This window comes from Chiroxiphia lanceolata, chromosome 7 (assembly GCF_009829145.1).
Source record: "Chiroxiphia lanceolata isolate bChiLan1 chromosome 7, bChiLan1.pri, whole genome shotgun sequence".
NCBI classification, from domain to species: Eukaryota; Metazoa; Chordata; class Aves; order Passeriformes; family Pipridae; genus Chiroxiphia; species Chiroxiphia lanceolata.
The window spans coordinates 4,713,781-4,730,075 of NC_045643.1; the positions used below are offsets into that span (position 1 = coordinate 4,713,781).

A 16,295-nucleotide genomic window follows, 5' to 3' on the forward strand; every position below is an offset into this window, starting at 1 on the left:
CCCTGAGCAATTGGGGGGCAGAGGCCATAAGCAGCCCCCAGGCAGCCCCCTGGTTCCCTGCCAGCTGGCTGCTCTGGCGCTTGCCCAGGGCGTCTCCCATCCCTGTGGCAGAAGTCCGACGGGGCATGAACCTCGTGGTTCATCTGCTGTCCATCTCCTCCATGCAGGCACCTTACAAACGTGCATGGCCTTCTAAACTCTAAATCCAGGATATCTGTTGAATAGATGGCCAGGGTCACAAGCTCATGCCTTGGTGCCAGAGGATCTGTATTGGGTCTGTCTTAGAATGTGTTAGGTCTGGCTTCATTTCCCCATAGCAGCCATCACAGTGCTATGCTTTGCATTAATAGCTAGAAAGGTGTTGAGAACACCCAAGTGGTTTGGCTACTGCTGAGCTGTGCTGGCACAGCATCAACACTGTCTCTCAACATTCCCCCCCTCTCCAATTGAGGGCAAGTTCCTTGGAGGGGACACAACCAGGCCAGCTGACCCGAGCTAACCAAAGGGCTATTCCAGACCATATGATGTCAGCTCAGATATAAAAGGTAAGGAAAGGTGGAGGAGAGAGGGGCATTTATTGTTTACAGTGTTTGCCTTCTGAACAACCAGTGCATGTACTGAAGCCCTGCTTCCCAGGAAGTGGCCGGACTTTGCTCGCTAATGGGAAGTAGAGAGAAAGTCTTGTTATTTTCCTCTTTGCTTGTGCATACACAAACTTTGGTTTTTGCTTTAGGAAACTGTCTTGTCTCTACAAGTCATTTTCCATTTTACTCTCCCATGTCTGGCTGGGAAAGAGAGGGATAGAGCGGCTTGATGGGCATCCGGCATCCAGTCAAAGTCAACCCACTACAAGGATCCTGCTTTGGTCTTGCTGGAGGCTATTCCTTACCAATGCATGGCCCTCTATTATTCCTGGATCAAGTGTTCTGGACTCCTGAGTGTGCCCTGTGAACATGTGTGCCCTGTGTCCATCTGAGAGCAGCAACTGGCAGAACACCTCTGCTTCTAGCACTTGGCTGCTCCTTCGGGGGGTGGCACCTTAATCGGAGACATAGAACATGTTTGGATCCCAGAGTTCTTTCTATCCTCTTCACTTCTGCAGCACACTGGATTTAAGCTGCTGGCCACAGCCAACTAGTTCCTTGCTGACCTGGAGCTTTATCAAGGCTTCTGTCTCTTGCAGGTGCCCTCGAGACACAGATGTAGAATGGTGGGGAGATACTTCAGCCTGCTCAGGCTGTTTAGGATGATGAAGAAGGAAGGCAGTGGGGCTGCCCCAGCACACTCCACGACATCTCAGTTCTGGCTTGTATGTCTGCATTACATGATTATTCACTTTTGTTCCCCGCATTCCTGTTACATATTCCTGACATTTCCAAACACTTACTAGCATGTATACAACATATCCTTATAGGGTCTCTGAGGGGCTTCACCGAGGGTCTCTGGTGGTCATCTCTGTATGGAGGCCCCAAAGTTCTGAGTGACCACCTTATGATAACTACTGGTTATACATCAACTGGGCATTGCCTGCTCAGCTCCTTCAGCTCCCTTCTTCATTGTTTCCTCACCTTAGTTGGCTGATTTCTATAGACAAGCTGCACCTGAAGTTGCCAAGTGTTGCTGTGAGGCTGGGCAGTCAATAGAAAGCTGTTGTGGCCACTTTTCCTGAAGCCTTTTCCAAACCACGTGAAGTTGTGCCCACAGTATCCCGCTTTTGGCATGCTGGCCGGTGTGGGAGCCTGGCTAAGGAGGCCCAGGCATTGTGGCTGCTGCTCCTCCTGTGCACAGCCTGCGGCTGTTGTCTGTGCCTTGGGCAGCAGTGACTGCGCGGCCTTGCCCAAGGTGCCCCGCGCCCTCCCCATGCTGGCAGCAGCTCTGTGGGCCCAGAGCTCTGGCTCAGTGGGCTCTGGGCCACAGCCCATGGGCTGGGCAGCCACAGGGACCCGGGCTGGCCCCCAGCCCTGCCTGTGCCCCTGCCCCTGGCTGGCAGCACCCAGTGGATGTGCCCTGCCAGGGCCCCCTTGCCCTCCTTGTCCCCAGCCAGGCCAGCCTGGCCCCCTCGGGGGTGTCCCCACCCTCCTGCCCAGGCCTCCAGACCTTTTGCCGCAGGGATGGGAGATGTCCTGGGCAAGCGTCAGAGCAGCCGGCTGGCGTGGAAACAGGGGGCAGCTTATGGCCTCTGCACCCCAGTTGCTCAGGGCTTCCCACACCCCGTCCCCTCAGGGTATCCTCTGCCCAGCCTGTCCTCCTGAAGCCTCCTGCCACCCACCCCCTCACACATTCCCCTCAGGGCTTCCCACTCCCTTGTCATGGCAGGGCCTCCGCAGCACCTCAGCCCTTCATGGCCTCCCAGTGCCCCGTCCCCTCAGGCTCTCCCCCAGCCCCAACAACCTGCCCGGCAGTGGTGCAGCCCTGAAGGAGCTCCACAGGAGCTGGCTCAGGAGGCACCTCCCAGCCCTCAGCAATCCCAACAGCAACACACAGGCAGGCCACAGATGCTGCTTCCTGGCTGGCACAGGGCCTGTGGCCACCTCTGAGGACCAGGTTCTCAGGGATCCCCACAGCTCCAGGCTCTTCCCATCTGCTCTGCTGGAAGTGTTGAGGCTCCAGCAGAAGCCCCCAAGGCTAAGGGCCTTTTGGGCACTTTCCCTTCCTCTCTGCACACCTGGCCAAGTATTGCTGAACACAAAGGCCCTTTTTTCCCTCTTCCCAGATGCCCTGTGGACACTGGGCACCAAAAAACCTCTGGAGCCTCTGTGTATGCTAAGAGGAATTTCATATTCTCAAGCCGGGGTAACAGGATGAGAAGGGTCTTTCCTGCGGGCTCAGGTGGTCCCATCAGACAGGGTTCCCAGGATCAGTTCTCTGCTGACCTCCGGCAGCTGCCCCACAGAGGAGCCTTCCTATTCCGCACATTCTGGAGCTGATTTTCAAGCTGCTGGAATGTAGAGAAGAAGGAGGTCTCTCTGCAGTGCGTAGCATTTTCAGGGTTTTGATTGCCAAGCTTTTGACAGCAGCACTGTCATGAGTCATGCGCTGAAGGGCTGGAACAGAAAAGAACAGAGCCAAGGTCAGAGCCAGCATCTGTGGGGGCCCGAGGAGCCCCTCTTGCCAGGGCCATCCCACCCAACTCTTGCCATGGCCAGGAGGAAGCAGGGCGCAACGGGATCAGCCGGAAGGCACTGGCCACCAAAACACCTCATGCCCCTGAAATCTCTCCCTGTTCTGCCCAAGCCATTCCTCATCCATGCAGGGAGCAGAGCCCTCCAGAGCCAGGGCAGGATTGCAGCTCCTCCACCAGCCTCTGCTGACACCGCACTGCCCTCACTCACCGTTCATGACAAGCTGCAACTCTTCCTTCTGTCCCCTCAGGTACCCCCCGGCAATCCCTGGGAACACAGATACTGTCAGGACCCCAACGGCACAGCTCCCCCCCAGTGGCGCTGCTGGCCCGACCACACGCCCTCCTGCCCTGGCAGGGCTAAGCCCAGGGCCTTCCTGCCTCAGGACGCCCCAGGCCTGTGCTGGCACAGGGTAGCAGCTACCAGGGCACTCGGGGCTCCCCAGCACATCCCTGGGCCGCATCCTGCTGCTGCTGCAGCAGCCGGGGCTGGGGCCGAGCTGCAGCGGGGTGGGGAGGGACCTTGTGGCTCACCAATGAACTTGATGGCTGCCTCTCGCACGGGCTCCTGTGGGCTCTCCAGGTATGGCAGGGCCTGGCACAGGTACTCGGTCATTCTTCTCTTGTCCTTTTCCAGCTGGAGAGAGCAGCAGGACACAGTGGGAAGGGTTGGCTGGGGCTCTACCCCTTGGCCGGGTGCTGCCTGCACCCAGCACTGGCCTTCCCTGACCACACAGCCCTGAGGCCTGGGCAGCAGCCGCTGGGACCGGCTTTGGAGGGAGTAGAGGGCTGGCTGCTCCCCAGCAGCCGCGGGGCCACCCTGCCCCACAGCCCAGCTGGGCTGAGGCTCCATGGTAGCCTGGCTCAGGGGCAGAGGAGCCTGCAGATGGAGCCCACACACCTCAGCGAAGGCAGCAGCAGTGGGCAGGAGCACAGTGCCAGCCCCACACTCTGGACATTGGGGACTGGGGGCTGCTCAAGCCTGGGGCAGGGATGTTGAGGCCATCCTTACCAGGCACTCGCCGAACCTCCACGGTCGCTTCTTCTTGACCAGCTGCTCTAGATCCCTTCTCTTCAGGAACCTGAGTGCATGAATCAGCACTTCCCCAGAGGCCTGCAGAGCAACAGGGAGCAGGACATGGCACTGCAGCCCAGGGCACAGGACCCGTGTCCCTGGACCAAGGCCAGGAGGAGACTGGAGCCTTCAAGGTGCCAGGGCAGGAGGCAGACCAGCCCCCTCCCATTGGGACATCAGAACCTAGAAAGTCCTCACCTCTGCCACACGCTGGTTCTCATCATGCCAGTAGAAGAAGAGTGGGAGCAGGCTCTGGATCACATGTGTCTTCAGGGGTTGTTTTCCCTCATCCACTCCCAACTCCATCACCTTTCGGAAGAGGTGAATGGAGAGCAGCTGCACGTGGATTTTGTCCTGACGGAAATTAAGAGGAAAAGACCTCAGCTCCAGGCCTGCTGGGGCACAAGCCTGCAAGTCCACAGGCCACAGTTTCCTGGCAGCACCCAGCACCTGTGTTCGGGGGCACAGAGCCTTACGTGGCCAAAGAGTGGCTGGAGCACCTCAGCCAGTTGCAGGGCAGTGGGGGTGGAGATTCGGATGTCTCTGTCCTGGATTTCATTGATGAATACAGAGAGGGCCATCCCGACCAGCTCTCCATCTGCATCTCCCAGTACGTCCAAGAGGCTTTGTGTCAGGCTCTGCATGGCGTCAGCCTGTGTGGAACACAATGCTGTGCTGTGAAGCCATGAAGGGCTGCACCACCAACCCCGCTCCGGTGGGGCAGCCCCACGTGCTGCTGCGGGGCCCAGAGGCCAAAGGCCTGTCCCAAGGGACTCGGGCAGCTGAGCAGGGAGGCAGCAGAGCTGGGAGCAGCTGCCACAGCTCTCGAAGCCCAGCCAAGTCCAAGCGACTGCACTCCCCAGCCCCAGGATTCCAGCACGGCTTCAGCCAACTGCCCCCTCCTCACCATCACAGGATCCTTGCTCAGCACCACGAGGCCTCTGAGTGCCAGGCGACATCTCTCTTTGCATTCGCTCCGTAGGTGCCTTGAAAAGAGCTGCAGGATGCTTTCACCATATTCAGTCACGTCCAGGTAGACCAGGACCTGAAAGACATGGAGCAGTGACAAGGTGCCCAGCCAGCAGGAGCTCAGACCCGCACAGGGCTGGGCCCAGGCAGCAGCACAGGGTGCAGCACCGTCCTGGGCAACTGCGGCTGCGAGAGGGCAGAGAGATGGAGGCAGGTCAGCAAGGCAGCGCTTGCCATCAGGCTCACCTCCACAAGGAATGCCATGGCAGGAAGCTCCCAGCATGGCTTCTCCCTGGTGAGCAGCCCCAGCAGGCAGAGGGCAACCGGGGAACACAAGGGGCTCGAGGCACGGCGCATCTCCCTGGCAGGGGGAAATAGGCAACATCAACCATGAGCTGGCTGGGCAAACCTCTCCTGGGACTCACTGACCCAGTCCTGGTCTTTCCCAGCACCCTGGCAGGGGACAAGGGCACTCTGGGAGATGGCTCCTCCTGTGCACCCGCCTCTCCCAGCCTTTGCCACTCTGCTCGGCCATCCCTCAGTGACAAGGCCCTCTGACCCTCAACCACAGGCACTGTGTGGGATGCCCCGTGCAGAGGGCAGAAATGACAGGGGTAGCGGGGACAAGGGGGTCTCTCACCTGGCCAGCAAACCCATTGCATAGTGGTGGGTGTCAGAGTTGAGGAGCGTGTCCCAGCCACGCTTCCGTTCCATTGCCATCACAATATTTTCAAACTGCAGACGGCAGAGCAGGGTCTTCATAGTCAGCACTGCAAACCTGTGTGCAGAGCAAAGCCCAGGTCATGCTGGGAGCCCTGACCCAGCCCTGAGGGCATGGGAGGGAGGGGAGGACTGGGATGGAGCACCTGTTGGGGTTCCTGGCAAGGCGGTGTTCCTCCCAGCATCTCCTCCAGAAGGTGTCAACCTCTTCTGGCATCTGCTCTGTGCTGATGAAGACTTGGAAGAGCAGATCCACAAGGAGACGGGGGGAATATTCCATCAGTGCCTCTGGGCACTGGATCATCTGGAGAATTTCCCAAACCACTCTGGTTGCCTACAAAAGACAAACCATCCGGCCACAGCGCTCAGTGCCCAGACATCCATGTGGCAGGGCCTGAGCGTGGGAGGCAGAGGCCAGGGGAGACTCAGGGGGAGCCCCTGGCCTGGTGCCCCTGAACCTACCCCTAGTCTAGGTTTCCAGCCTGGTGTATGAGGCAGGGAGATGCCGTGGTGGGGGAGGATAGAGGGCTATCAGAGAGGCAACCTGGGGTTGAGCAAAGGCAGAAACTCACAGCCAGGGCAAAGATGTCCTTTTTGTTGTCATCGGAGGTGGACACGCTGTGCTGTGGCCAGTCCTCCATCACACACAGCAGCGTTGGCAGCACCCTCACCACTGTTGTTTCAGACAAGGCTATGGTCCTCCACATGATTGCAGCAGCTCTGTGGGGCCAGATCTCTGTGTCAGGGGAGTCTGAGCCACTGTGCTGTGACCTGGGCAGCTGCAGGAGCCCAGGTGACAGAGCCATAGTGCCTTGAGGAGCAGGGAGGGAGCATGGCAGAAAGACTGGGGGCTGAGGTGCCAGGGCTGGGAAACACAAGGGCCAGAGCATCCTGGAACTCTCTGTCTGTCTGGCAGAGCATGTGGGACAGGTCTAAAGGCTGGTGAGCCCTGAGCCCTGAAGGCACATGGGCCCCATACCTGTCACACGATGGGGCACAGCGCAGGAGGGTCAATGCGACATCAGCAGGGTATGTATCAGTCAGCCTCAGTATGTCCATGAACAGTCTGTTCTCTGGGAACATGTTGGCTGTGAGTCTCTGATGCATGTTCTTCATGAAGGCCTGCACCTGGAGGTGGCACGGGGGGACAGTTGGAGAGCTGCCAGAGTGAGCAACTTGCCCAACTTCTCCCGAGAAGTGCTTCCCTTCCCACCACACTGTGCTGGCCTCAAAGGCTGAGGGGGCCCAGCAGACCCAGCTTTAGTGTCCACATGATCCTTTGCCTCAGGCTGCTTACTTTTGCAGAGACAACTCTCTCCCCAGAAGAGTCCAGACCAGGAGCATCAGCCAGGCTCTGATTGGGTGTGGTGTCAGTGTTTGCCATGAGCTCATTTGACCTGATGCTGACATCAGCCTTCGCCGTGCCTCTGAAGTCCCTAAACATCTGCGGGAGAAAGCAAGGCAGGGAAGAGAGGGATGTTCGATTGAGTGCTCCAATGGTGGTGCCCGCTGAGCAGGTGGGGATGGCTGATGGTACCTGGCCTATAAAGCGCCAGCAGCCACGGGTAGGGTCCTGCTCTTCTGTCCTATCTCGGCCTCGATCTGGCAAAGAACGAGCATGGTCAGAGCTGAGGGGCTGTGGGACAGGCCAAAGAACACAGGCCAACCCTGTGCTCCACAGACAGGGCCAACCCCGGGATGCCCAGTGCATGGAGCATGGCCACTGGTGGATCAGCCCTGGCCCCTCTTCCCCCCTCTCTTTCTCTGACCATGTCCACAGGGGATGGGAAGAGGCCCATCTGGCTGCAGCTACCAGCCCTGCGGCCCAGCTCTGCCACTCACCCTCCTGCAGGGGCTGGGACTGCTCCACCTCTTTAGGCTGCTGTGCTAGAGCAGCCCCAGGGCCCTCCTTCTTCCTCCTGAACAGCCTGCACAGGCTTAGGCTTCTCTCTGCCATCCCACAGTCGGTCCTTGAGGGCACCTGCAAGAGAGACACCTCAGGAAAGCTGTGGGTCACCAAGTGCTGTGGACTGGCCACATGGGCACCTGAAAAGCTCCTGGTCACCAAGTCCCATAGTCTGGACTGAAGGGAAAATGGGAGAGAGTGGGAGAACTGCCAGAGCAAGCAGCAAACTGCCAGGCTTCCCCCAGAAACGCTCCCCTTCCCACCACACTATGCTGGCCTCAAAGGCTGAGAGGGCCCAGGGGAGGTGGCTTGAGCCCTGGACACAGGCTGCTTACTTGCTTTGAACTGGAGTCACCATTCTCCTCAAAAAAATACCAATTGGGAGAATCAATCATTCTGTCACTGGGCGTGGGGTCAGTGTCTGTGATGCCTTCAGTTGTTGCAGTGCCGGCCTCCGCAGTGAGATCAGGCAATGCAGTTTCAGAGTTTGTCGGATCATCGGTCAACGTGATGTCAGAGACTGCCATGCGATCAATCGATGGGCTGTAAGTGTCTGTCGTATCATCAGTCAAAGAAGTGTCAGACTTCATTCTTTGATCAATCGGTGTGGTGTCAGAGTTTCTTGTGTGATCATTCAACGTGGGGTCAGACTTCGTTGTGCGATCAGTTGGTGCAGTGCCAACATAAGGCTTAGCCGTCAGCTTGGTCAGCCTTGTATCAGGCTGTGCCATGACCTCAGTTGGTGAGGTCCTGGTCTTTCTACGCTGAATGCCCATGAATTTCAGAAAGGCCTGCAGGAGAATGAATGGCAGGGAAGAAAACGACGTACCATAGAGAGCTCTGATAGCGGTTCCAAGCTGAGCAGTGACAGCAAGCCCAGCCCAGGTGGCGATGGCTGCAGGTACCTGATCAGCTCTGCGGAAGTGACCACAGGCGCGGTCCTGCTCCTGTGTCTGGTCCTGACCTGGATCTGGCAAAGAGTGAGCACAGTCAGAACTGAGGGGCTGCGGGACAGGCCAAAGAACACAGGCCAGCCCTGTGCTCCACAGGTAGGGCCAACCCTGGGATGCCCAGAGCATGGAGCATGGCCACTGGCAGATCAGCCTTGGGCCCTCTTCTCCCCTCCCTTTCCCTGACCATGTCCACAGGGGATGGCAAGAGGCCCATCTGGCTGCAGCCACCAGCCCTGTGGCCCAGCTTTGCCACTCACCCTCCTGCAGGGGATGCAACTGCTCCATCTCCTCAGGCTGCTGTGCAGGGGAAGTCTCAGGGCCTTCCTTCTTCTTCTTCTTCTTCTTCATCTGAAAGGGCCTGAGCAGGCTCAGACGTCTTCCTGCCATCCCGCAGTCTGGCCTGGGGGGCACCTGCAAGAGAGAGAAACCTCGGAAGATCTCCGGGTCACCAAGTCCAGCAGGCTGCCCTCGAGGCCACCTACCGCAGGGATTGGAGACTCCAGAAAATTTCCAGGTCACCAATCCCTGCGGTATGGCCTCGAGGGCACCTGAAAGAGAGAAAAACCTAAGAAACGCTATGGGTTATCAAGTCCTGCAGTCTGGCCTCGAAGACATCTGAAAGACAGAAAAGCCTAGCAAACGCTAGGGGTCAGCAAGTCCTGCAGTGCGGCCTCAAGGGCACCTGCCGCAGGGACTGGGGACACCTCGCAAAAGCTCCGTGTCACCAAGCCCCACGGTCTGGCCTCAAGGACGCTTGCAGCACAGCAGATCAGCAGGGAAAGAGTTGGCTGCACGGGGGCTCCGCACAGCACCGCTCTGTCCCGTCTGTCCCGTCGCACGCTCCAAGGAGCACTGAGGCGTGGCCACCTTACCACCAGTACTATGTCATCATGTGTCACAAAGGGCCCTGTGACACACTGCCACCTGCCATGGGGCCTCCCCAAGGTCAGAAGGGGTCCGTTCTCCAAACTATCTAAGACAGCTGGACATGAACTTTAGGCACAGCTCAAAAACTAAGCAAACCCTCCCCTGCTGTGCTTGCCCACGGCAGCAGAAGGAGCCCCCTTGGCTGCCAATGCAGATGCAGCGGGAAGGGCACAGGGCCTCTGCACAAACTGGCGTGGGCTCCTTGGGAGAAGTGCCAGCTGGTGGCCCTCCCAAACACAGGGCTGTGACACACAGAAGGAAAGTGGGGGAAAGGACACCATTGCTGCTCCCACCCCATTGCCCGGGACTGCACCAAAATCAGCAGCTCTGGCAAGTCCTCGCCCAAGGAGACCTACCACCGCCCCGAGTCCTGGCAGGGCTGGTGCCCATCTCCTGCCCCACAGAGCTGTGTCCCTGGGGGACTTCTCTGCCAGAGGGCAGCCAAAGCAAATGGGCACTGATGTCTGTGCTCTTGCAGGGAGCTGTTGGGAGTGGCAGCTGGAGCAATTGGTGGCCGTGCTCAGCAGTTGTCAGAAGGCAGAAGCAGTTTCTCCTGTAGGAATGACTTTTGCATGGAAGTGATGACCTGCAGCACCAAACCACCCTCAGTTGATGAGTTTCACAGGAAGATTAGATTGGTCAGAGACCCTGTCAAGTTTCCTTGTGTTATTTGGACTTTTTTTCTTGCATTCTGCAAAATAAAAGCTGCCCAGTCTGATGTTCAAAGCTCCAGTTGTTGTGTGTCCGGCTGCAACTCCCAGCTGATATCCAGGGCACTGGGGAGAAGTGAAGGGGATAGGGAGAACTCTGGGATCCAAACCTGTTCTGTGTCTCTGATTAAGGTGCCACCTCACTGAAGGAGCAGCCAAGACAAGTGCTGGCAGCAGACGTCTTCTGCCAGTTGCTGCTCTCGCATGGACATAGGGTACACGTGTTCCCATGGGTCCAGAACACTTGATGCAAGAGCAATGGGGGGCCATGTACTGGTAGGGAATGGGCTCCAGCAAGCCCAAAGCCTGATCCTCTAGCAGAAAAGCTGAGCTTGTGAACTGGGCCATTTTTGCAGCAGACACCACATTGCTGACTTCCCTCCATCCTGGAACTTGAGCCATATGAGGCCTTGCTTCAGCTTCTGCTGCTTTTTCCTTTGTTCCCAGTTCACAAACTCAGGTTTTGCTGCTAGAGGATCAGGATTTGGTCTTTCCATTCCATTCCATTTCCATTCCGTTCCATTCCATTTGGTCTTTCCCATGCATTGGTAGGGAATGGGCTCCAGCAAGCCCAAAGTAGGATCCTCTAGCAGCAAAGCCTGAGCTTGTGAACTGGGCCATCTTTGCAGCAGACACCAAGTACTCACATCCCTCCATCCTGGAACTTGAGCCATATGAGTCCCTGCTTTGCTTCAGCTTCCGCTGCTTTTTCCTTTGTTCCCAGTTCACAAGCACAGGTTTTGCTGCTAGAGGATCAGACTTTGGAGCCTGGTAAGGACAACCTCACAACCCCAGTCCCCGATGCCCAGAGTGTGGGGCTGTCACTGTGCCCCTGCCCACCACTGCAGCCATCTGTGGGGCAGCAGCCTGCGCCCCACATGCTGCTGCCTTCGCTGAGGTGCGCAGGCTCCTCTGCAGGCTCCTCTGCCCCCAAGCCAGGGTGTCGCTGGAGACCTGGCCCAGCTGGGCTGTGGGGCAGGGCGGCCCTGTGGCTGCTGGGGAGCAGCCAGCCCTCTACTCCCTCCAAAGCCAGCCCCAGCGGCTGCTGCCCGGGCCTCAGGGCTGTGTGGGCAGGGGAGGCCAGTGCTGGGCACAGGCAGTGCCTGGCCAAGGCGCAGAGCCCCAGTCAACCCTCTCCTCTGTGCCCTGCTGCTCTCTCCAGCTGGAAAAGGACAAGAGAAGAGTGACCGAGTACCTGTGCCAGGCCCTGCCATACCTGGAGAGCCCACAGGAACCCGTGCGCGAGGTGGCCCTCAGGTTCATTCGTGAGCCACAAGCTCCCTGCCCCACTGCAGCTCAGCCCCAGCCCTGGCTGCTGCAGTGGCAGCAGGATGCAGCCCAGGGATGTGCTGGGGAGCCCCGAGTGCCCTGGCGGCTGCCGCCCTGTGCCAGCCCAGCCCTGGGGTGTCCTGAGGTGGGAAGGCCCTGGGCTCAGCCCTGCCAGGGCAGGAGGGCGTGTGGCCGGGCTGGCAGTGCCGCTGGGGGGCAGCTGTGCCGCTGGGGCCCTGACAGGACCTGTGTTCCCAGGGACGGCCGGGAGGTACCTGAAGGGACAGTGGGTAGAGCTGCAGATCGTCATTGACGGTGAGTGAGGGCAGTGGGGCTGGTGAGGGGAGCACAGAGCCCGGGGCAGAGAGCTGTAATCCTGCCCTGGCTGTGGAGGGCTCTGCTCCCTGCACAGATAAGGAATGGCTTGGGTAGAGCAGGGAGAGATTTCAAGGGCATGGGGGGTATTAGTGGCCAGTACCTCCCGACTGACCCTGTTGGGCCCTGCTCCCTCCTGGTCATGGCAAGAGTTGGGTGGGATGGTCCTGGCAGGATTGGCTTATTGGGTCACCAGAGATTTAGTCTCCGACCTTGGCTCCATTCTTTTCTGTTCCAGTTATTGAAAGCATGACTCATGACAGCGTTGCCATCAGAAGCCTGGCAATTCAAACCCAGAAAATCCTAGGAGCTGTTCAGAGACCTCAGTCTTCTCCAGGTTCCAGCAACTTGGAGACCAGGTCCAGAATGTGCAAAATAGGAAGGTTCCTCTGTGAGGCAGCTGCCAGAGGTCAGCAGAGAACTGATCCTGGGAACCCTGTCTGATGGGACCACCTGAGCCCGCAGGAAAGACACCTGTCTGCAACAAGTTCCTGTTACCCCAGCTTGAGAATATGAAATTCCTCTTAGCATACACAGAGGTTCTGGAGGTTTTTTAGATGCCTGGTGTCCACAGGATATCTGGGAAGAGGGAAAAAAGGGCCCTTGTGCTCCACAACACTTGCCCAAATGTGCAGTGGAGAAGGGAAAGTGCCCAAAAGGCCCTTAGCCTTGGGGGCTTCTGCTGGAGCCTCAACACTTCCAGCAGAGCAGATGGGAAGAGCCTGGAGCTGTGGGGATCCCTGAGAAGGTCCTCGGAGATGGCCACAAGCCCTGTGCCAGCCAGGAAGCAGCATCTCTGTCCTGCCCGTGTGTTGCTGTTGGGATTGCTGAGGGCTGGGAGGTGCCTCCTGAGCCAGCTCCTGTGGAGCTCCTTCAGGGCTGCACCACTGCCGGGCAGGTTGTTGGGGCTGGGGGAGAGCCTGAGGGGACGGGGCACTGGGAGGCCATGAAGGACTGAGGTGCTGCGGAGGCCCTGCCAGGACAAGGGAGTGGGGCGCCCTGAGGGGAATGTGTGAGGGGGTAGGTGGCAGGAGGCTGATAGAGGATAGGCTGGGCAGAGGAGGCCCTGAGGGGACAGGTGTTGAGAGTATCTTAGATGATGCAGGACATAACATATTACTTCAGGCCTGCTTGCACAATCCAGCCTGCGTGCCGGATGGCAGGGACCTGTATTCTTGAGCAGCGGATGTGTGTCCTTGAGCAGCAGATATGAGAAAGCTGCATAGAGGTAAACAAGAAAAGAGGATGTTATCCAGAGTGTGAGAAACCACAAGATGGGAGGGCCTGGAAATATCAGAGTTGAGCCAATAAAGTTATAGCTATAGTGTGTGAAAATGGATATAACCAATAAAGAGTTAGAGTAGAGTGTGTGAACCCTGTAGGACCCTACATAATTTTTGTAATTTTGCAATAAAGTGGAGCATTGACTGTACCTCCATGAGGATGTGTCTTTGACTCCGGAGCTCCTTTTTGCATCTTCTCGTTTTAGACAGGGTGTGGGAAGCCCTGAGCAACTGGGGGCAGAGGCCATAAGCAGCTCCTAGGCAGCCCCCCGGTTCCCTGCCAGCCAGCTGCTCTGGCGCTTGCCCGGGGCATCTGCCATCCCTATGGCAGAAAGCCTGGAGGCCTGGGCAGGAGGGTGGGGACAATCCCCAACTGGGGATTGAGGCTGGCCTGGCTGGGTGTTGCGGACGACGGGACAAGAAGAACACACTAATCCAAAATGAATCATGACTTATCCCACTTTATTATGGTGTTAGCACAGCTTTATTGTGTTGTTAATTAGCCTCATACATATAGCAAGTGCTAGCTCATTATTGGCTCCTGATTACCTAAGTTATATTTGTGTAAATGCTGTTTCTTTCTCATTCTTATAGTTACTTGGTTGCTACTGGTTCTACTTTCCCATCTACTTTATTCTATTCTTTTGTCACTTATGCAGTTTCACAGATACAGTAACCTTCGAATAGTTTTCCCTTACCGTGGGACCAGAGCTATAGCATCTCTCTCATGTCCTCTTTCTATCAACCACGTTTCTGTAATACTTTCCACACTTCCCCCGTTTTCTTTTGACAGTGTTAAAAATACATCATTCATTGCTTTCGTTAGTATGTTCTGTATGCATTTAAAAACACAAGGAAAGACGCATAAAGCAGCCAATAGTATCAGTAAAAGTGAAATAGCTTGTTTAGCGACCTCAGCAAGCCATGGTCCCAAGCCTAACTTTGCTAACCATTCCCTAATAGGATCCTTTTGGATTTTGAAGTCATTCAAATGGCCTTGCATTTCTTTTAGTTTTTGGTAAATGGACTGAGAGTGATCAGAAAGATTCATACAGCACATACCTTCGAATTCTTCACACCCATGCCCTTGAGCCAGCAATAGAAAATCTATAGCTGCTCTGTTCTGTAAAACAGCATGTCTTATTTCATCAAAGTCGTGAACCAATTCTCCTAGAATTCTCGAGGTTCTATTCATTTGATTCCTTGCCCAACAAGCTGTTCTTTGGACAAGAACCAGGCTCTTTTTTGCTCCAATGGGGGCAAATATGGATGCAAAGAAGTTTGCCATAGGCAACCAAAATTCAATGGGTTGGTTTTCTACTGATTTACAGTATCTATCAAATTGAGTGCCTCGTTTGTTCCGAACATTTTTCCTTTTCAATTGTGTTATTTGTCTCATAGTGGGTGTAAACATTGTCAATTTTCCCAAGTAACATGGTCCACCAATGGGGTATCTAGGAATGCCAGACCACGCTCTATTCCCACAAATCAAGAAATAACCAGGTGGTAAACATTTTGACTTCGTCACACTGACTGACACTTTTTTGACATAGCCTTGGCACCAGGTTACATTATCGTATGGGGGATTCTGTACTGTTATGTTTGTGGTGGATATATTCCCAATCGTTTGTTGCCATTGTAGAAAAATCCTTTCCTTGTTCATATTGAGTTTAAAACAAGAGTCATTTCCATATACAGCCCCAAATAGCTGTAACTCACTAGGGCTGTCTGTCATGGTTCTGTTTAGATTAGCTACTAGCAAAAGGGATGTCATGCCTTTGGTGCCATTTGTGCATTCTTTTGTTACATTGCAAGTCAATTCCACCTTGGTTTTGTTATAATTAGAGCTAACCCATCCTGCAAAATCACTTGTATCAAGGTAAGGAATGCCAATCAGACATGTTTGAAAAGGATCTGACGCTGAGGCCAAACTTAGACAGAAGTCCATTTGGCCTGTTTGGTTGGCAAATGTTACCCAAATATTTTCTCTGGGCCCAACATGGATACTAGGATGTCCTTGTGCCACTAGAATTGTCCCCAAAATCCAAAACCATAAAGAAATCATCATTTTCTCCTGATACTGCGGTTGTATCTTTTAGCGCAGGAATCTAAATATCGCTCAGGATTGCCTCGAAAGGGTTCATTTGGCAATATGATTGTCAGGGGTGTAATTTTTTGGCAACGGGAAGCTATTATTTTAATACCCCTTATAACACTTATTCGTTTTATAATATGCTTTGTATCCCAACGTAAGTATGCTAAAACTTTTTGCTCCTCAGCTTCAAATAGCTGTAATGCAGTTGCAAGTGGTAACCCAGTGCTTTGTTGTAGATCGTATTGCCAAGTTTCTAGTAGAATAGTATATGCACAGAGCCTACACCAAATACCTGATAATTCGAATTGCTCAAGCCACCACTTATTTCCACAGGTTCGACACTCAATTGCAACCCAAGCTAAGCATCCTGATTTTTTACAAGCAAAGCAATGCCATATCCCAAAATCTTTCAGCGTAAAGCAATATAATGTATCCAGTAAGCAAATAAAAGCTTCATAACTAGCACATTGCTCTATCTGCAATCGTAAGTCTCTGGGCAGTCCTTTTATCTCACGCAAACGTGGTAATAGGAGAAGTTTGATCTTCGTTTCGACTCGTCTCCTTCCCGCTTCCGATACCGTCGGAGGTCGGAACATTCACCACGGCTCGTGTCCACTTGGCAGGTATCCAAAGAGGTCCCTGTGGTGAGGAGACACAGAGATAACCTCTACCCCAATATAACACTTTGGCTGGTTCTTGCCATATACCTGTACGTGGATCTTTAAATTTTACCCATACTTCTGGTGAGCTATCTACCTTCTGTTCTGGTGTGTAATGAGTTACTGCAGGGGGAACCTTCTGATCCCCGAAAATGCAAAGATGATTTAGTACAAATAACACTTTGCTTAGTCTCTCTTTAATATCTACAACTTGCCTGTGTTTTTCTAAGTAT

General features: G+C 55.2%; 1 protein-coding gene across 1 annotated transcript; it reads right to left on the reverse strand.

The window, feature by feature from the left end:
* Positions 1–2,757: 2,757 nt before the first annotated feature.
* LOC116789224 lies at positions 2,758–9,520 on the reverse strand. Its single transcript, XM_032692786.1, has 18 exons — positions 9,002–9,520; positions 8,697–8,761; positions 8,127–8,582; positions 7,728–7,866; positions 7,423–7,487; positions 7,183–7,329; positions 6,865–7,013; positions 6,458–6,605; positions 6,032–6,219; positions 5,806–5,943; positions 5,412–5,526; positions 5,104–5,241; positions 4,673–4,849; positions 4,395–4,550; positions 4,134–4,235; positions 3,656–3,758; positions 3,333–3,389; positions 2,758–3,044 (listed from the first exon to the last, which is right to left on the reverse strand). The coding sequence occupies exons 1-18, from the start codon at positions 9,129–9,131 to the stop codon at positions 2,839–2,841; spliced, it is 2,679 nt and encodes an 892-aa protein (XP_032548677.1). The 5' UTR covers positions 9,132–9,520; the 3' UTR covers positions 2,758–2,838.
* Positions 9,521–16,295: the final 6,775 nt, after the last annotated feature.